At 39.1% G+C, this 22,009-nt stretch overlaps 1 protein-coding gene across 4 annotated transcripts in view; it reads right to left on the reverse strand.

The window, feature by feature from the left end:
* The window catches only part of ETFA (electron transfer flavoprotein subunit alpha), a 98,597-nt gene that overhangs the window by 61,172 nt on the left and 15,416 nt on the right, over window positions 1-22,009 (reverse strand). For 2 of the 4 annotated variants that reach the window (XM_510690.8, XM_016927245.3), the window contains exons 2-9: window positions 21,476-21,622; window positions 18,510-18,591; window positions 18,323-18,405; window positions 13,750-13,849; window positions 12,282-12,392; window positions 11,548-11,649; window positions 9,712-9,780; window positions 340-422 (exon numbers count right to left, since the gene is read on the reverse strand). In XM_510690.8, coding sequence (XP_510690.2) covers window positions 340-422; window positions 9,712-9,780; window positions 11,548-11,649; window positions 12,282-12,392; window positions 13,750-13,849; window positions 18,323-18,405; window positions 18,510-18,591; window positions 21,476-21,622 — 777 coding nt within the window. The remainder of the gene's footprint in view (window positions 1-339; window positions 423-9,711; window positions 9,781-11,547; window positions 11,650-12,281; window positions 12,393-13,749; window positions 13,850-18,322; window positions 18,406-18,509; window positions 18,592-21,475; window positions 21,623-22,009) is intronic. The other 2 variants (XM_001146852.8, XM_016927246.3) reach the window with 1 other exon arrangement.

The following is a 22,009-nucleotide window of genomic DNA, read 5'->3' on the forward strand; positions in this document are numbered from 1 at the left end:
AGGCTTTATGGAAATAAATCTTATCAATGTGAACTTATAAATTTGAGTTGATAAAATGCTGCTTTTATCAATGTTTTATTTGATGTAATATGACTTAATTTGATAAAATGTTCCACTGCTTTAAAATACTTGAAAAATAAGCTGGATTTAAGAACTGCTGGGCATTTTACTGAGACAAAGAACTACACAGACCTTGTGAAAATGACATATTCACCATGGTACTGGCTAACTGCTCAGGAACACTGAGTAAGGTAAATCACTGAGATCACTGTTCAACAAATACATACAGTACTTATCCCCCATAACATTTTACACAGCATATTTTATTGCAATACTTACTGGTGCTACTATTTTTCCCGTCTGTCCAACTTGCATGTCATTGGGAACAAAGCCAGCATCAACAGCGGCACGGGAAGCACCAACTAAGGGGAAAAAATATTTGTCATTTTTTTCAAGCTCTATTATTCAGCTAGTTAGGATATTCACTGATAACTGTAAACAAAGACATTGATTTAGAATTCTAAGTACTAGTATATTTTATACAGAAAGCTTCAAGGAATAACTTCTTTTTATACCCAAGTATTTCAGATTTTAATTTGGGCTTAACTCTTCTGCATGCTTTATCAAAATGGCAGTCATAAAATTTACACTATAATGTTTAGAATGTCATTATATAATGCTCCTTTAAGTAATAACTTCACAAGTTTTGAAGAAAGGTTTTACAATATTACCTCTTGTAATACTATAAAGAGAAGATACTGGATAAAGAGTTTCATATAACAAGATGAAGGTTTAATCAGTATTTGCTATCAAATTCACAAATAAAATTTAACAGACTTTCTATTCTCATTCAACAGGAGTCAATAATGAGCCCTATACTTGGAGTAAAACAACCCCTTCCCCAGCAGGAGTCAAGAATGAGCCTCAGGCCTCTTCATCTCAAGCTGAAAAGGACAGAGGGAGCCACAGACAATACAACTAACCACCTCCAAAAACGCACAGCCTCACCACCATCTTGAGTCAGCCAGGACTAATCACACCCTGCCCTTCATTATGTCTGTCCCCACAAGCCCCAAACTCAAAGGTTATCCTTCATAACCCATACACTGATCCCCATAATGCTCTGCATGCTCCCTAACCTGCACCAATCTCCCATATTCCTGACCCTTACACTGTGATTTCTGGAATATGGAGCCCAATATCAGCGAAACTTAAGTTATATTAAGTTTTATTAAAATGTAAGTTTTAGAACTTAAAACTTTAAGTGTATTAAAACTCAGGTTTTATTTACCTAATAAAACTTAACTTTAAATTGGCTCCATCTGAAATTAATATAGCTACTCCTGCTTTCCTTCAATTAGCATCACCATGGTACATCTTTCTCCACTCATTTACTTTATACGTATATGTATTTTTATATTTAAAGTGGGTTTCTTGTAGACACCATATAGTTGGGTCTTACTTTTTCATCCACTATGACAATCTTTATCTTTAATTGGTGCATTTACACTACTGATGTTGAAAGTAATAACTGACACAGTTGGATTAATATCTACCATATTTGTAACGGTTTTCTATTTGTTGCCCTTGTTCTTTTTTCCTATTTTTGTCTTCCACCAACTGAGCATTTTAAATAATTCCATTTTGTCTCTTTTCTTAGCTATTAGTTGTATTTTTGTTTTACTTTAGTGCTGGTCCTAGAGTTTGCAATATTCATTTACAGCTAATCCAAGTCCACTTTCAAATAACACTTTACTACTTCACAGGTGGTGCAAGTACCATTTAATAGCAAGATAATCCTAATTCCTATCTCCTGTTTCTTACATTGTGATTCATTTCACTTATACATGAGCACATAAGTAATTGTAATACATGAGCATATGTAATTGAATACAATGTTATTATTTTAAACTGTTACCTATTAGATCAATTAAGAAAAATAAAACTTATTTTACCTTCACTCATTCCCTCTTCAATGCTCTCACTTGCTTTATATACATCAGAGTTTTTGACCTCTATCATTTCCTTCTCTCTAAAAGAACTTTTAACATTTCTTGCAAGGTAAGTCTATGACATATTCTGCCAATTTTTGTCTGAGAAAGTCTTTATTTCTTTCATTTTTAAAGGATAATTTCACAGGGTATAAAATCCTACATTGGTGGGTGTTTTTTCTCAGCACTTTAAACATTTTACTACACTTTCTGCTTGCATGGTTTCTGAAAAGAGATCAGATCTAATTATTATCTTTGCTCTTGTATAGGTATGGTGGATTTTTTCCTCTGGCTTCTTTCAGTATTTGTTATTTTTTATTTTCTGTAGTTTGCAAATGATAGGCCTAGTTGAAGTTCTTCTGGCATTTCTCATATTTGGTGTTCTCTCAGCTTCCTAGATCTGTAGATTGGTATCTGACATTAATGTGGGGAAATCCTCAGTCAGATATTGCTTCTGTTCCTTTCTCTCTTCTCCTTCTAGTATTCCCATTACACGTTATACTCTTAGAAACTGTTCCACAATTCTTAGATATTATATTACAGTTCAGGTTTTTTGGGGTTTTTTTTTGTTTTTTTTCTTTTTCTGGTTATTTTTCTCTTCGCTTTTCAGTTTTGGAGGTTTCTACTGAGATATCCTAAAGCTCAGAGATTCTTTCCTCGGCCATATCCAGTCTACTAAGAAGTCCTTAAAAGGTATACTTCATTTCTGCTACAATGTTTTTTATCTCTAGCATTTCTGTTTCTTTCTTGGATTTCTAGCCCTCTGCTTATATTGCACATCTTGCTTGCTTTTTATTCATTAGAGACCTTAGTATACTAATCACAGTTGTTTTAAATTTCCAGTCTGATTATTCCAGCTCAGTCTGGTTCTGATGCTTTCTCTGTCTCTTCAAACTGTCTTTTACCTTTTAGTATATCTTGCAATATTTTCTTGATAGCCCAACATGATGTACACGGGTAAAAGGAAGTGCTGTCAATAAGCCTTTATTACATGGTGGTAAGGTGTTGGGGGAAAGGAAGCATTCTACAGTCCTATGGTGACGTCTTGGTCTTTTACTAAGACCATACCTCAATAAGACCATATTGAGACTGTGAACTTTACACATGCTTCTCAGTTCCTCTCTCTCCCTTAGGTGGGACAGGATGGCTAGAATGGCTGAAGTTGAGTATTTACCTTTCCTCAGGTCAGTTAGGCTCTGATAAAGCCCCACAAGTTAATCTCTGGTTAAACAGTTCCTCCTGAAGGAGATCAGACCTTGTTAAGAAGAACAGAATGCTCTGGCATATTTTAAAATGGTTCCCTTTCCCGTCCCCTTGTCGGAAGCATGAGGTGATTTTTCTCTAATTTTCACCATGTGGAATAGCTCCTGAAGGTAAAATTCACAAAAATGTTGGGACCTCACACTGGATACCCCTGGAGTTTTTTGTCAAAAACAAAAACAAAAACAAAACCCAAAAAACCAGAGTCTCACTCTGTCGCCCAGGCTGGAGTACAGTGGTACGATCTTGGCTCACTGCAACCTCCATCTCCAGGATTCAAGCGATTCTTCTACCTCAGCCTCCCAAGTAGCTGAGACTACAGGTGCGTGCTGCCACGCCCAACTAATTTTTGTATTTTTAGTAGAGATGGGGTTTCACCAAGTTGGCCAGGCTGGTCTCAAACTCCTGGCCTCAAATGATCTGCCCACCTCGGCCTCCCAAAGTGCTGGGATTACAGGCATGAGCCACCGTGCCCTGCCCACCTGGAGTTTTTAACACGGAACCTCCAACAATTCATCAACAAGACTTCAAGTCCCCCTACCCCACCACCAGCTCCTGTGGAGGTTACTACTTTTGGGTTTCTGCTCTGGGAAGTTGTGATTATCTGTATTTGCTTGTTGGTCTCTCCAGTTTGGGGAACAGCAGTTTGCCATGCAACCTCACTTCTCCTATGGATCTAAGATGAGTTTTGATTCTTCAGTTTGTTCAGTTTTTTACTTGTTGTTAGGACAGAATAGTGACTTCCAAGCTTCTTATATGCCAGACTGGAAACCAAAAGACCTACACTAGTCTTATCTTAATTCCTGGAGATTTCAACACTTGGAGATTTGAACAACTCTCCTCCAGTGAGCTTGCCCACCACCCTACCTCAGCCACACCCATGATCATATCCTAGACATTTTCTTTACCAAGATTGCTTAATACTCTCAATTTTCAGAGTCTTTCTGACCTCCTCTTTCCAGCTGACATTCACCTCCAACATTCCTCTGACCCCACTGTAATCTACAATTCTATTAACTCTCCCCCATTGTCCTCTTGTTTTTGCCCACCTTAAATTCTATGATCAAACATTCTAATCATTCCTTTGCTATGCCTTCAACTTCCTTGTTCTCCTCTTATATCACCACATTCACTCAGAAAAACCTCCCTCTTCTGGCTGATTAAGCAACCTCTCCACTTTTTCCATAGCTCTTCTCCTGTAGTTCAGCATTACTGGAGAAAACATCCAAATATCCAACCATGTGAAGTATATTTTCCTCTAAATAAATAAACCTTAATTCCTGGCAGTTATACTAAGTTCCCCCAGTCCTTTCATTAGCTGTTTCCTAAACTATAATTTCATATATTTTCTTCTTTTCAAACTTCCTATACCTCTTTAGCATCCTCATTCTCAGCTGATGACTTTGCTTCTTATTCACTGAAAAAAATTGAAAAGATCAAAAGAGAATTTCCACATGCTCCAAGTAACACATCTACCCACCACCTGCAGCTATGTCCACATTGTCTCTTGTCTACTCAAGGACATCACTCCAGTAATTCTGACTTTTCCCTCAGGGGAGAATTACTGAGGGAGAATAAGGGAGTGATGTCCTTGAGTGAAGTGAAAAAGTATGTGAAGGGAAGGGGAAAAAGTGAAGAGAAAAAATATGACTACTTTTCCCTCTCTACTGGAGCATTCCCATCAGCATAGAAGCATGTTATTACCTGTCCCAGCTTTATGAAGTCCCCCTGTTGGCCAGACTCCTCTTCTAGCTACCATCCATTTTCCTGCTTCCCTATATAGCAAAATCCCTCAAAAAGTTATCTGTATTCACTGTCTCCAACTCCAGCCCTCCCATTCTATCTCTAAAAACCTTTTCATTAAAATATAACCTACATACAGAAAAAGACAAATGTGCTGCTCAAGAGCATTACCATACAGTGAAGACAACCATGTAACCACTACCTATGCCTTTTATTATTTATTTTCTTTTTTTAGAGAGGGTCTTGTTCTGTCACCCAGGCTGGAGTGCAGTGGCATAATTACAGCTCACTGCAGCCTTAACCTCCTGGGCTTAAGTGATTTCTCCTGCCTCAGCCTCCCAAGCAGCTGGGACCACAGGTGCACACCACCATGCCTGGCTAATTCTGATGTTGTTTGTAGAGACGGGGTTTTGCCGTGTTGCCCAGGCTGGTCTCAAACTCCTAGGCTTAAGCAATCCTCCCACTTTGGCCTCCCAAAGTATTGGGATTACAGGTGCGAGTCACTGCACCTGGCCAGAACTGTTCTTTTAAACCCACTCTAATCAGACTTTTGCTTCCATCACTCCACTGAAACTGCTCAGTGGCCAATGATGTCTAAGTGGTTAAATCCAATAGTCAATCTTCAATCCTCACCATCCTTGACCTGTTAGCAGTGTGTGTCATAGTTGATCAATTTTTTCCCCCCTCAATGAAACACTCCACTTGGGTTCCAAAACATAGCCTCTGCCCTGGTTGTCTAGCCTAACTTATCACTCCTTTTTGGTCTTCTTTCTCCTTTTCTCTCTTAGCTCTCAATCATACAGGGTTTATGGCTTAGTCCTGAGTTTTTTTGTTTTTTTTTTTTTTCCTTAAGAGACAAAGTCTCATTCTGTTGCCCAGGCTGTAATGCAGTAGCTATTCACAGGCACAATCATAACACAATACAGCCTCAAACTCCTGGGCTCAAGAGATCCTCCTGCCTCAGCCTCCAGAGTAGCAGGGACTACAAGCTCACACCACTGCACCTGGCCTGGGACCTCTTTTTTATCTACACTCCCTCCCTTGGTAATTTCATCCAGTCTCATGGCTTTCAATATCATCCAAATGAACTGATTCCCAAATATGTACCTCTAGGCCAAACTTCTCCATGGAACTTCACATTCCTATACCAACTGCTTAACTGACATGTCTACTCAGATGTCTGTTATTAGATATCTCAAAAGTTAATATGCCCAAAACTGAACTCCTGATCTCTCCCTGGAAACTGCTTCACTCGAGATATTCCTTATCTCAGCTAACTGTAACTCCATCCTACCACTCGCCAGGAAAAATACTTTCTCTCATAATCCACATCCAATCTGTCGGTAAATCCTGATGGCTCTACCTTCAAATATATATCTCAAAACTGACAATTTCTCCCCACATCAACTGCAACTACCCTGGTCCAAACTATGAGTATCTCCCACCTAGACGACTGATATAGCCTGCTAATTGATCTCCCCATTACTGTACTTACCCCCTACAGCTTATTCACAAAACTGCAGCCAAAGTGATCCTTTAAAAATGTGTTAGATCATGTCATTCTTCTGCTCAAACCTTGAAATGGTTCCCCATTTCATTCAGAGAAAGAGCAATCTCTTTACAATGTCCTATAAGGCCCTGTGTGATCTGGTCTTGTGTTGCCTCCCAATTTTATCTCTTGCTACTTTCTCTTTTGCACTTTCCATTCCAACACTGGCCTCCTTCTTATTCGTCAAATAGGCCAGATGTGTTCCTGCGTTAGACAGGCTCTGTGCACTTTACTAGTTGCTCTGGTCTGGAACACTCTCCCCCAGATCTCCTCATGGGTTGCTTCCTCACCTCCTTCAAACCTTTGTTCAGATGTCTTTTTTTTTTTTTTTTTTTTTTTTTCCAGACAGTGTCTCTGTCACCCAGGCCGGAGTACAGTGGCACAATCTTAGCTCACTGCAACCTCCACCTCATGGTTCAAGTGATCCTCCCTCCTCAGCCTCCTGAGTAGCTAGGACTACAGGTACGTGCCACCACACCCATCTAATTTTTTTATTTTTAGTAGAGGTGGGGTTTCACCATGTCGGCCAGGCTGGTCTTGAATTCCTGGCCTCAAGAAATCCGCCCACCTAGCTAATTTTTATATTTTTAGTAGAGGTGGGGTTTCACCATGTGGGCCAGACTGGTCTTGAACTCCTGGCCTCAAGTGATCCGCCCGCCTTGGCCTCCCAAAGTGCTGGGATTCCAGGCATGAGCCACCACACCCAGCCAGATGTCTCTTTCTCATTAAGGCCAAATCTGGCTATCTTATTTTAAACTTCAATCTTTCCCTTCAATTCTCCACCCCCCATGACCCATCCTATTAGTCTCCCTAACACTTACGATTCTCTAACATTTTTTTTTTTTTGAGACAGAGTCTCGCCCTGTTGCCCAGGCTAGGGTGCAGTGACATGATTTCTGCTCACTGCAACCTCTGCCTCCCAGGTTCAAGGGTTTCTCCTGCCTTAGCCTCCCAAGTAGCTGGGACTATAGGCACGTACCACTGCGCCCAGCTAATTTTTGTATTTTTTAGTAGAGACGGGGTTTCCCCATGTTGGCCAGGCTGGTCTCAAACTCCTGACCTCAGGTGATTACAGGCGTAAGCCACCACGCCTGGCCCATATTATATTATTTACTAATCTATGGTGTTAAGTGTCTGTAGTAGGCAAGAAAATGGCCCCTCCAATGATATATTCACATCCTAATCCCCAGAACCTGTGAATATTACCTACGTGGCAGCAGATATATATAAAGCTAAGGATCTTGAGAGGGAGTTTATCCTGGATTATCTACATGGGCCCTAAATGCCATTACACGTATCCTTTTTTTTTTTTTTTTTTTTTTTCTTCAGACAGCGTCTCACTCTGTTACCCAGGCTGGAGTACAGTGGCACAATCTCAGCTTACTGCAACCTCCGCCTTCTAGGTTCAAGGAATTCTCCTGCCTCAGCCTCACAAGTAGCTGGGATTACAGGTGTGCACCACCACATCAAACTAATTTTTATATTTTTGGTACAGATGGGGTTTCACCACGTTGGCCAGGCTAGTCTCAAACTCCGGACCTCAGGTGATCCGCCCACCCTGGCCTCCCAAAGTGCTGGGATTACAGGTATAAGCCACCACGCCTGACATGTATCCTTATAAGAGGGACACAGAAGGAGACTGAATGCAGTCCCACAGAGAAGATGATATGAAGACAGAGGCAGAGGTTGTAGTGATGTGGCCACAAACCCAGGGATATCAGAGTAGCCACCAGAAGCTGGAAGAGGAAAATAACAGATTATCTTCTAGAGCCCCCAGAGGGAGTATGGCCCCTGCTAACACTTCAACACATCTCTGGCCTCCAAAGCTGTGAGAGAAAAACTTTGTTGCTTTAAGCCACCAAGTTTGTATTAACTTATTACTGTAGCCAAAATAAACTAATAGCACCTAAAATAGTACCTGGAATATGGCAGACACTTGATAAATACTTGTTCGAAGAAAGAATGAATGAAAATAAACCCTGAAATACTACCATCTGATTATACAGTGTCAATATAATGCCTTTATTCTGACAAAACTATTACTGTTTCTATGGGTACACGTGTTATATAATAGAAATTTCGCACAGGAAAACCACAGAAAGTTACAGGAAAACCCTGGAAAGTTATATGTTAAAGTCTTAAAACGAGGGTGAGATGACAGAATTGGGACATTTTAATATATATTCATTGTAGTGATTGTATAATTCAAAAATAATCAAATGTTTTTAAAAAGACATTTTTTTTCAAAACAGGGTCTCAATTAGGTTGCCTAGGCTGGTCTCAAATTCCTAGGTTCAAGCAATCCTCCTAACTCAGCCTCCCAAGTAACTGGGATTACAGACACATGCTACTGTGCCTGGCTTAAATTTTTTTGGTTTTTCAAAAAACATCACTCCCTTCTCATCAATGTACTTTCAGCAATAGGTTCTACCTTACCTATAAATGGTTAACTACAATTCTATATTTTTAACTACAAACTTAAAAACTTTAAATGTATTTCTATTTGTATAAGAGTTATATTAAGACCACCAAAAAAAGATGAAAAACCAGGGTATTCCTGAATCTGAAGTAGGCACTGAAACTAACATTTCATTATTTTGTCTTTTGTTTATTATTTTTGAGACAGGGTCTCACTCTGTTGCCCAGACTGGAACGCAGTGGCACGACCACAGTGCACTGCCGCCTCCACCTCTCAAGCTCAAGCAATCCTCCCACCTCAGCCTCCTGAGTACCTGGGACTACAAGCACACACCAATATGCCTGGCTAATTTTTAAACGTTTTGTAGAGATGGGGTCTCACTACATTGCTAGGGCTGGTCTCAAATTCCTGGGCTCAAGCAGTCCTCCTGCCTCAGCAACCTAAAGTGCTAGGATTACAGGTGTGCGTCACTGCGCCTGGCCCATTTCATTATTTTTTAAGTGAAGAAAAAAAAAAAAAACCTACTAAGATTAGGCAAATGTAAGAGATACTAGGAGGCCTTCTCCTCACTGAATGCTATATACCATTTACTTGGAGGCTTAAGAAAAACTGGTTCAGAGAGAAAAACTGAAAAATCCGGAAAGTAAAATAATTTGTAGGGTTGAAAGACTTACACAAAAATGAAATAATGAAGAAAAAATATTTCCAACAAAAAGGGAATATCTTTCTACTAAGGAAAATAACTTTACCTGCAGCATGTAGTTGATCTGCCAAGTCATATAACAACTTAAAGTTCTCTCCACTCTTCAAGCCTCGACCTCATTTAAAAAGATGAAAAAAAAAATTAGGCAAACATCAAATACATTCTGGAACAATTTTGCTATTTTATATACTGGAGTAAGTTTTCATGTTATGTAACTGCCATATTAAGCATGTCACCTCCTCTATAAATCTGGCCTCTGACACTCCTATACTTCTATAAAGCATTCAACACTACTATGATTAACTAGTTAACTAATTGTGTAATTAATATGAGTTTTTTTCCCCACTAGAATAAAAACTCTTTAATTTCAGGATCTATATCTATCTTGGTCACTGCCATATCTGCAATATTTAGCGAAACTCTACATATAATAGATGCTCAATAAATTTCTCTGAATGACTGAATAAAGTTATTATTTGAATGGGAGTCATCTCAAGGACTTTAAACTCCTCGAGAGGAAGAATATTCTGCCTTTTCATCTGTTTCTCCAGCACTTGGCAATAAGCCTGTCATAAAACAGATAACCAATATACATTTCTTGAATAAATAAGTGAATAAACAAGTCAGGGCCCAGCTTGGTGGCTCACGCCTGTAATCCCAACACTTTGGGAGGCTGAAGTGGGCGGATCACCTGAGGTCAAGATTTCGAGACCAGCCTGACCAACATGCAGAAACTCCGTCTCTACTAAAAATACAAAATTATTATTTTTATTTATTTATTTATTTATTTTTTAGGGAGTTTCACTCTTGTTGCCCAGGCTGAAATGCAATGGTGCGATCTCGGCTCACTGCAACCTCTGCCTCCCAGGTTCAAGCAATTCTCCTGCCTCACCCTCCTGAGTAGCTGGGACTACTGGCATCCACCACCATGCCCAGCTAATTTTTTGTATTTTTAGTAGAGACGGGGTTTCACTATGTTGGCCAGGCTGGTCTCGAACACTTGACCTCAGGTGATCCACCCGCCTCGGCTTCCCAAAGTGCTGGAATTACAGGTGTGAGTCACCGCTCTGGGCGTAGTGGCACATGCCTGTAATCCCAGCTACTCGGGAGGCTGAGGCAGGAGAATCGCTTGAACCCGGGAGGTGGAGATGGCGGTGAGCAGAGATTGTGCCATTGCACTCCAGCCTAGGCAACAAGAGCGAAACTCCATATATTACTTCAAAATATTAAATTTTTTTTCTCAATGATACTTGCAATAGAAGGCTGTCTGAAAGCTTAATTATTTTGTTGGATGTTTAATTGCAAGGATTTAAAAAGCATAACAGTCCTTATTTTTTCAAAAAGTTAGTCAGTGGGCCATAAAAAAATCATTGTTTTTAAAGACAAGGAGCATGATGTACAAAAATAAGCATGTCTTATGCAATATTAACAGTTTTGATATTAAATGTTAAGAAACTTTTTAAAGAGTTATACACAAAGACATGGACAACTCTGGAAATCTTTCCAAGTGGAAAGAAGGGTAGGAATTATACACAAGATGGCCCTGAAATTCCAGCCAGTTCTATCTATAATTCAGAAGCCAACCATACTCTGCAGAATACATGGAAGCCCATCAATAAGATGGCACCAAGTGGCAAAGCTATGCAGATAAGATTTATACCATGCTCCCTCTGGTGCCAGTGACTAGGTGTGCAACAGAAACCCCAAACTGTGTATTATGCTCATAATTTCATTTTCCTAATTGGTTAATTGGGAATAATATCCCAAACTTCCCAACTTCTTACATTTGAAAAAGATCTGTGTACTTCTAAAATAAATACTAAAAATAAAAAAAATCAAAGTATTTTCAATTTACATCTTTTAAGATTAATATTTCACTTACCACCAGATACCACCACTTTGGCACCTGTTAGCTCTGGTCGATCACTTTTTGTTAATTTCTGGTCAAGCCACTCTGATATTTCCACTGGTGAAGTACTTGATGCTGCATACATTAATACATAATAAAACAATGACTATGATTTCAAGTTCTATAACAAGAATTATTTTCAAGAGAAACACACAAGTATATAATTTCACGAAATTTAAGTTAATTACTGTGAATTTTCGGTGCTCCTGATTAATTCTCTCTGATAATGGAAAGACTTATGGAGACTAGATTCCAGCCTTTGCCACATTAGCTGTATGACTCCAGAAATCATTCAATTCTCTGAGTCTGAATATAGAATAACTTTCTTTCTATGAGGTTCAAATAAGACACTATATATGTTAAAGTGTGACACCCTCCACACGTTTCCTATTACATTCTTCTGTTATACTGAATCACCCAAATATAATAGGAAACAGTGACAAGAGTAAAAAAGCTTAATCTTAATAGATCCTCTGTCTCCCACTCCCTTGATCTACCAAAGCAACTATCCTAGTACCAAAGATAATGTGAAAAAGATGTAAGTTATACATATTTATTATTTTTGTATAAGCTTGGGAATATCATTTAAATTGAACTTTCAAATACTATTCATTAGAAATGCAGGCAGAGGTCATCTCTTATTATAATACAGTCTATGAATTAAAAAAGTAAGAAACAAAACAAAAAAACTCCAAATGAACACTCACCCTTTTCTGAACTGGCACTACCGCCACTTGTTGCTGCAGCTTCAAAGGATGTTCCACGGACAGAAAACACTTTCACTTTCTCATCACACTTCACTGTACATAGAGCATTTCCTGAAACATACAATCTATTTCTTAAAAGCAACAGCAAAAGGCAACAAAACTAGCATTCCTTTGATGCTTGGAATTTACTTCACAAACAAGGCAAGAAATAACTGTTGACCAGTTGTCTTGTAACTCTATTAAGTATAGGAAAAAGTGAACCATAACGGTGAAGAAACATATCAGTAGATATTTGTATAACCCTGGATGTCTTTAAAAGCAGGACAAGTACTACCACACCTAGAAGGAAGAAACTCGAACAGGCATCCACACTAAGAAGGTACACTACACCTCTAAAAGGAATATGAACAAAGCTTCCTTCTCCAAAAACAATACAATCAGTAACTCAAAACTATGAGCTGCAACAACTTAGTAAGAATGTAGCTACTATGCATGCTAAAGGAGGAATATCTTGAAAACACAATAGGTCATAAAGAACAGGTATGAATGTGCTAAGATTTTAAGAGGATTTGAGACACTCTGGATTAGCTATCATATTAACAGTAACCTAAACCATGACAAAATATTTTCCCTCAAACATTATGGAAGATGAAAAGTCTAATTTCAGAATTAGCCATTCATACTGGAATACACAACTTTAATCAGGCAAAAAACAAAGAGTTCACTGCCTTCTCCGACCCCACTAGAGACCAGTGTGCTAAGCAAAAAGCAACTGAAGAGACACTGAAATGAATTTATTTTCTTTTTCTTGAGACAGGATCTTGCTCTGTTGCCCAGGCTGGAGTGCTGTGGCATGATCACAACTCACCATAGCCTCGACCTTCTGGCTCAAGCAATCCTTCCACCTCACCTCCCAAGTATCTGTGACTACAGGCATATACCAACACGCCCAGCTAATTTATTTATTTATTTATTTTTGAGATGGGATCTTATTATGTTGCCCAGGATAGCCTCGAACTCCTGAGTTCAAGTAATCCTCCCACCTCAGCCTGCCAAAGTGCTGGGATTATAGGCACGAGCCACTGCAGCTGGCTAAAATGAATTTCTTAATGCCGATGGAAATGAAGTAGAAGCAGCAAAGATTGAGAATACTATTTTTTTTTAAGTTTTGCTTTTCCAGGTACCACTTACAAAATATGTTAAATTGTGAATCTAATTTTTATTGATCACTAGGAAAATATCACTCTGCAAACTGAATAAACAGGCAGGAAATATCTGTGTTTGCGATCCATCAGGGAGAATGCCATGTCAAGGGCCACCAGCAATTCTAGACTAAAATTTTCCTCAGAAACCTTTAAGATGGTCCACTTAAAGCAATTGTATGGCTTGATTTAAAATTCTATCTTCAAGATTAATTTATGCTTTTCACTAAAATTTAACATGTTAATTATCTTCCTTGAGTACTCACCTGCATAAATAGTTCTCACAAATGTGTCAGGTGACTTGATTGCAATGATGTCAGAAATCGGGGCAACCTCAAGTTTGGCCGCTACTCTGGGCAAAAGGTTCTAAAAGCAAAATAAGCAGTGAGTTAACACACATACATAGTGATGGAAGACTATAAATGATCAGTAATGACATATTCTAAATGCATATTCTGTAGAAATTTTAATTCAAATATTTTATATTTCGTGTGCACCTTTGGATACACAACTTCAAGCACAGCTTTTTAAATAGCCTTTGAGATTGAGTACCTACCATTACTCTAACTACATTAAGAGTTTCATGAGTTTTACAATATTAAGCCACCTTAATGCAATATATTGAATTATGAGATATGAAATTTAATAAACATCAATTACCAAGTGTGACAGTTGTGGATTATTGAATTTAGATAAGAAAAGATAGAACAAATTTAGAAGGGTGGTAAAATTCTCAAATACTGAAAAAGATTATGCTTGTATACATTTACTTAATGTATATAAAAGAAAAAAATTCACAGCAGACATTTCACCTTTTGTTTAAATTGATATTGTACAAAAAAAAGAGGAAGGCCAGGTACAGTGGCTGACACCTGTAATCCCAGCACTTTGGGAGGCTGAGGATCACCTGAGGCCAGGAGTTTGAGACCAATGTGGCCAACATGGTGAAACACCATCTCTACTAAAAATACAAAAAATTAGCCGGGGATGGTGGTGTATGCCTGTAGTCCCAGCTACTCAGGAGGCTGAGGCATGAGAATGAGAATTGCTTGAACCTGGGAGGCGGAGGTTGCAGTGAGCTGAGATAGTACCACCGCACTCCAGCCTTGGTGACAGAGCGAGACTCTGCCTCAAAAGGAAAAAAAAAAAAGGAAAAGAATAACACTAACCTGAAGAACAGCCTGTGTAGTACATATTTAAAAAGCAACAAAAATAAAATAAAGGTGTGTTCTTGTGCTTGTACTGAAATAGATGCATGTGCTAACTTTGTCCTCAGTAGCAGGAATCCTTGGGAAAGTCACAGTTCCCCAAGTCTCAGTTACTTCTTCTTCTTCTTTTTTTTTTTTGGAAACAGGGTCTCATTCTGTTACCCAGGCTGAACTTGCAGTGGTGTGATCATAGCTCACTGTAACCTTGAACTCCTGGGCTCAAGACATTATTCTGCCTCAGCCTCCTGAGTAGCTGGGACTACAGGCGCACGCTACTGCGTCCAGCTCATTTTTTGGTTTATGTTTTGTTTTTTTCTGTAGAGGCGGGGTCTTGCGTTGTTGTCCAGGCTGGTCTCGAATTCCTGGCCTCAGCTGATCCTCCTGCCTTGGCATCCCAAAGTGCTGGGATTACAGACATGAGCCACCATGCCCATTCTGAAGCACCTACTTAATCTGGTTTAAAAACCAGATTTGTCAGTATTTAAAGCTAGCTTCAGTAAGTAATCCTCCTCCTGAACCACCTTCTTTAACTGTTCAGGAATTATTACTGGAATAGTTACTTGGCTGAACAGATTATCTTACAAATTTTATGTTATACAGACTTTGCCTCTTTTAAAAGTTTTAGAACTTTCTAAATTGCTCAAAATTTAATGTCTTTTGTATTTTCATTATCCCTTGTTTAACATATCTTCAAGAAATTTTACCATGGTACTTAAAAGTATGTTTTCCTGGATCTGGTCTTCTATCTAAACGTCATGAGGGTGGATGGTACACAGATATCTATCCTATTAAAAATATATCCCATCCAGCAAGCTGCCTGCATGGTTTCTGGGAAGAAGAAGCAATAATTGAGTTCTTTTTGTGCATAAAAAATGACATATTTTAAAATTCTAGCAGACAAGTATAAAAGTGTGTTATCTCAAAACCACAGCTGGTGAAGGACTATCATACAGCAAATTGTTTGGCTTCTTCTGATAGACGTTTCTCATTCCAAACCCATTTACAGGCCGCACGACCAGCTACTATTATGTGACCCTTATTCTCAAAACTCCCATCTGTTACAACATAGCAATCATGGCCAGAGTACTAAAATCTAGCTAATGACAAACACCCTTTCATGGTCTAACACTCTGTTAGGTGAACTGTCATCATAGAAGGAAACTCAAGGCTCATGAAATTATTTAAATCATCCAATATATAATCAAAACTCTCAGAGACAGAACGGTCCACAAAGATTATTTCACCCATCAGACTGGGGGAAAAAATGTTAAAAATGTATACTACCAAGTGTTGGCAATTAAGTAATAGGTATCAAAATTTTTTAACTACATAGCATTTGACTCAGTGATTTCACCTCTAGAACTCTATTGTAAATAAATTCCAGCCCATGTTTACACAGATACATGCATGACCATGTTTTCTTGCAGCAAAGTATATAAATGCAAAAAACTGGAACCAAGTTAACTGTCCTTAGCTAAATATGGAATCTTATGCAGCCACAAAAAAAAGAGAAACATTATGAGCCAAAGTCATACTCTTATTTTTTTTTTTGAGACAGGGTGTTGCTCTGTCACCCTGGAGCACAGGCTGGAGTGCAGCAGTGTAATCTCAGCTCATTGCAGCCTCAACCTTCCAGGCTCAAGCAATTCTCCCACTTCAGCTTCCCAAGTAGCTGGGACAACAGGCACGCACCACCACACTCAGCTAATTTTTTTTTTTCATTTTTTTGTAGAGATGAGATCTCACTGTATTGCCCAGGCTGGGCTACAACTCCTGGGCTCAGACAATTCTCCCAAAGTGCTGGGATTACAGGCGTCAGCCACCGCACCCTGCCCAAGTCATACTCTTAAGTAAAAGCTACTATTCACAAAACAATTCATGCCATATTATCCCATTTTAGAAGTAAAAAATATATAGCTGTACATGTACTGTAATTTAAAAATCCATAGAAGGAGGCCTAAAAGAATGTACAATTGTTAACAGCTATACTTCTAAAGAGGGGAGGGTGAGTTGGGAATAAGAAAGCTGGACTTTGACACCTTGCTCTGCACACTGCTGTACTTACATGCAGTCTTCCTAATAAGGATGTATTTGTGTACAACTTATTTTACAATTTTTAAAAGTGAAAATAGGCTAAGCACAGTGACTCATGTCTGTAATCCTAGCACTTTGGGAGGCTGAAATGAGAGGATGACTTGAGGCCAGGAGTTTAAGACAAGCCCGCACAACATAGGGAGACTATATCGACACAAAAAATTTAAAAATTAGCTGGGCATGGTGGCATGTACCTGTAGTCCTAGCTACTCAGAAGGCTAGGATAGGAGGATCGTTTGAGCCCACAAGTTGGAGGGTATGTTGAGCTACAATCGTGCCACTGCACTCCAGTCTGGGCAACAGAGCTAGGCTGAAGCAGGCAGATCACCTGAGGTCAGGAGTTCGAGACCAGCCTGGTCAACACGGCGAAACCCTGTCTCTACTAAACATACAAAAATTAGCCAGGTGTGGTGGCACACACCTATAATCCCAGCTACACACGGGAGGCTGAGGCAGGAGAATGGCTTGAACCCAGGAGGTAGAGGTTGCAGTGAGCTGAGATTGTGCTGCTGCACTCCAGCCTGGGCGAGGAAAGTAAGACTCCATCTCGAAAAAAAAAAAACAGTAGGCCAGGCGTGGTGGCTCACGCCTGTAATCCCAGCACTTTGGGAGGCCGAGGCGGGCGGATCAGGAGGTCAGGAAATCGAGACCATCCTGGCTAACACAGTGAAACCCCGTCTCTACTAAAAATACAAAAAATTAGCTGGGCGAGCTGGCGGGCGCCTGTAGTCCCAGCTACTCGGGAGGCTGAGGCAGGAGAATGGCGTGAACCCCGGGGGGCGGAGCCTGCAGTGAGCCGAGATGGCGCCACTGCACTCCAGCCTGGGCGACAGCGAGACTCCATCTCAAAAAAAAAAAAAAAAAAAAGTAAAAATAAAGACTAAAAATGACACCTTATTAAGAATGGAACAAAAGAAAAGAGAGCTAAGATAACATCCACGGCCGCAGAGAGAGAGCAAGAAAAATCCACTGACGAATTCCTTGTCTTAGGCTCCCATTACACTCCTCCCTCCATTTTTAACTTTATGTAGACTGCTATCCATCTGATAACACACTCATTCTTCAGACACATCACAATGCACATGATCAGATTACAGCTTTCTTTACCTTAAGGATGTCTTCAACCACCACAAGCCCTTTCCAAATTCCCCACGTAGATAAAATTTGGCTTTTCTAGATATCCATCAGCCATCCAAATAAACCATCTCTTAAAATGGGCTACTAATAGAAATGACTCTTGCTTGTTCACTCTCTCTCTCACATGCAAGCAGAATTCAGCATTAGTTTTACATGCAGAAAATTTTAAAATAATAGCCTAATTAGAGTTTTCTCCACAACATAATTTGAAAACCTGGAAATGGTAGTTTTAACAGAAAATTATGACAAAATTTTGAAAGAATAAATTTTAGCAAAACTACCACATCAATTCAGATAAATCCAGATTGGCTACATAAACAGTCTGTTGCACACTTTCAGCACAATGAAATCTAACCCTTTCAAGCAGTGATATCAGATTCCACATTCTCAACCTTCTCACCTTTCCGAAGGCAGATGCTCCAGCACAGATGTGTGTGTAATTGAACTGCTTCTGAGTTGCCAAAATCAATGGTGTCAGTTCCTCTGAGAATTAAACACATTTGATAAAAAATATTTTGGAATACTTTCATATTCATATATTCAAGCGTAATTTAGACACTACATTTTTTTCTACTGGAAAACCTCACCTGGAAGTAGGCCTTTGTACACATCATGCTGAGCCACCAGAACTTTTGCTATGCCTGCTACTTTACAGAGATCTTGTGCCACCTATGATTAAAAGATAAGTTCCTAGTTATCCATCTATCAGAAATATACAAATAAAGCCACCACTATAAATATCAACAGATCACAAAATCTTAATGGCCAACTGTAAAAATTATTCTTATTAGCAAAAGGGCCAGTTAAGAATTAAAATACATTCCAGCCAGGCGCAGTGGCTCAAGCCTGTAATCCCAGCACTCTGAGAGGCTGAGGCAGGCAGATCACCGGAGTCAGGAGTTCAAGACCAGCCTGGCCAACATGGTGAAACCCCATCTCTACTAAAAATACAAAAATTAGCTAGGCATGGTGGCGGGCGCCTGTAATCCCAGCTACTTGGGAGACTGAGGCAAGAGAATCGCTTGAACCCAGGAGGCGGAGGTTACAGTGAGCCAAGATCACACCACTTCACTCCAGACTGGGCAAAAGAGTGAAACTCCATCTCAAACAAAGAATTAAAATATTAAAATACATTCCTTAACAAAGAAAATCTAATGCCAATAGATCTTACTACTGACTGACCTTACACTGTCCAACTACCAAGCATTTCAACAAAAATTCCTGCCTTGAAAAAGAAAAGTGCTAATTGACAAACCAAAATCAACATGGCTCTTTATTCAAATGTTGTTATAAATTGTGCTTTTTACTTTTGGTTCAATCCAAGTGTAAGTTCAATGTCCTGGAAATGGTGAAAATGAAGTTCTCTAGTAACATCCCATTGTCAACCACTGAGTTCCTGCCCACATACACATATTTATCTATGACAAAGCAAAATATTTCCTATTTTAATTCTTCATTTTTCCTGTTTGGAATTAGAATGGGGTTCTGAGAAAGCTTTTTGATGATTCAGATTTTCTATATTCAGAAGGCAATTAGATTTCCCCTTTTTAAGTATCTTTATTACCTCATGGCTGGTTTCCACTTTAGCTAAGTCATATCAGTCATACTATCGTCTTCTGTCTCCTTGTTTACCTCCAAACTGATTCATTGATTCACTGATGAGTAGGATTAAAAGGCTGTGCCTTGTGCCACCCTCATATGAACTGTTAGCTTGCAACAATATTCACTGAAGAAAGGATGCAGTGCAAAAATACATTCTCTGCTAAACCAAGTGTTCACCAGCATACCATTTGTACTACAGAGGCCCTCTATTATGGATGCAGCTGCATTTAGCTTCTCAAACTTTAAGAGAATTTCCAATTAAGAAACTCAGTTAATTGCAATGTAGCTGCATAGCAGCATGGGATAGAAAATGGGGCAGAATTTTCCCATTGAAACTATCTTGTTTTTACTGGCAAAAACGTCTGGCATTATACAGAAGAATAACTTGCTGTTTATGACAAATAGCTGAATAAAATGGTATAAAACCGAACTCTATTAAACGATCTCTTCATACGGGTACCGGTTGTTTTCTTTAAAATTAGAACATGACAGGTTAGGATTGTAACTGAGTACAGAAGACGATTTCTATTTTGATTTTTCTCAAAGTAGTATAAAGTATCAAAGTCTTTTTAAAGTAATATTACAATAATTATTTTAAATCACAGCAAAACAAACAACAAATCACAAATTCCTATATATCCAAAAACAGGGAAACCAAAAAGATAGCTTAGCCATCATATACTGTGGCTAATACAGACATACAAATAGATAGCTTAGCCATCGCTCATCACACATTGTGGCTATATCAACTATGTAAGATTCTATAGTTGTTAGCAGGAATTGGGTAAAGAAATCCCCATAACTAATCATAAACCTACCAGAATATGTTCTTTTATCAATTTCATGTAAAAAATTAGACAGAAGCAACACCAGCAGTATGAACCTGCATTATCACATGCTCTGAATTATTGTTATTTTTAATATATTTTTTGAGACACAGTCTCACTTTGTCACCCAGGCTGGAGTGCAGTGGTACAATCTCTGCTTATTGCAAACTCTGCCACCCAGGTTCAAGTGGTTCTCGTGCCTCAGCCTTCCAAGTAGCTGGGACTACAGGCATGCATCACCACACTGGCTAATTTTTATATTTTTAGTAGAGACAGGGTTTCACCATGTTGCCCAGGCTGGTCTCAAACACCTGACCTCAAGTGATCTACCCACCTCAGCTTCCCAAAGTCCTGGGATTATAGGCATGAGCCACCATGCCCAGCCAGCATCAATTATTTAATAAAACATAAAATCCTCAAAACATACTCCCTTCAGATTTATTCCTCTGTGAAGTTTAAGCCCCCAACTACACACTCAGCAACTCCTATACCATGTGAGAGGGAACTGGTGGCTCAAGGTGTGTAAGCTTAACTGAAGCACTCATCTGTATTGCAGCCTGGTGGTATAGACCCTGCAAATCATATCATAGCACCTTTCTAGAGGGTTAGTGTTTCAAGCTGTTATCATCTGATTTCAACAACAACAACAACAACAACAAACAAACCCAAGAACATCTTTTAGTACCAGCTAGAGTTTGGAAAGAATAGTACTTAACATTCAAATTCTTCTACCAATTAAAAATTAACATCCATAATACTTTGTCCAGATTTACCACTTTCAGGAATTAGAAGCAATTACCAAGTATATTCATTAACACAAAAAAGAGATCAGCTATTAACCTCTAAGGGGACTCAAACATTATCATTCCACTTGGTACCTGATGGCACATGATGGTGCCAGTGGAACTAAATCAAGTATTCTACTGCATTTCAAAAGATAAAATGCTTAGGGAAGAAACCTTTTAGTTCCTTTTTCACACATGGTAATGGTTGTGACACTGACCATTTAATGAGGATTAGAGCCCAGTTTGGGTTACAATCCTAAGCATAATTCTCTGTTGCCATCTTTTCCTGTCTCTTGATGGAGATAATATGTGCTATGGCTGACCTTAAAAATTTCTCACCTTGTCACATTTGGTTCCAGCTACTAAGCAGGACACTTCACCTTCAAGGCGTGTGGCTGCAGTAATGGTATTTAAAGTAATGGGTGCTAGGGAATCATTTGCATGCTCAGCTATTACCAGGGTACTCTGAAATCGTAGCAATGAGGCCTAAAAAGAGAAAAAAGGAAAAAAAAAGGTAAAGAATGTTGTCACAGGGGTTTTTTTTTTTTTTAACTAATTGTTAAGCATGTATACTTTAAAGAAAACTATTCTGTACACAATATTATTCTATAAATTTATTTATAAAATACTTGTTCTATAGCGAAAATCTAGCTATTTGTGTCTATCACTGTACCACTAACATTCTTTTTTTTTTTTTTTTTTGAGATGGAGTCTCGCTCTGTTGCCCAGGCTGGAGTGCAGTGGCGCGACCATGGCTCACTGCAAGCTCCACCTCCCAGGTTCATGCCATTCTCCCGCCTCCGCCTCCTGAGTAGCTGGAACTACAGGCGCCCACCACCGCGTCGGCTAATTTTGTTTTTGTACTTTCAGTAG

Source organism: Pan troglodytes, chromosome 16, assembly GCF_028858775.2.
Source record: "Pan troglodytes isolate AG18354 chromosome 16, NHGRI_mPanTro3-v2.0_pri, whole genome shotgun sequence".
Lineage (NCBI taxonomy): Eukaryota > Metazoa > Chordata > Mammalia > Primates > Hominidae > Pan > Pan troglodytes.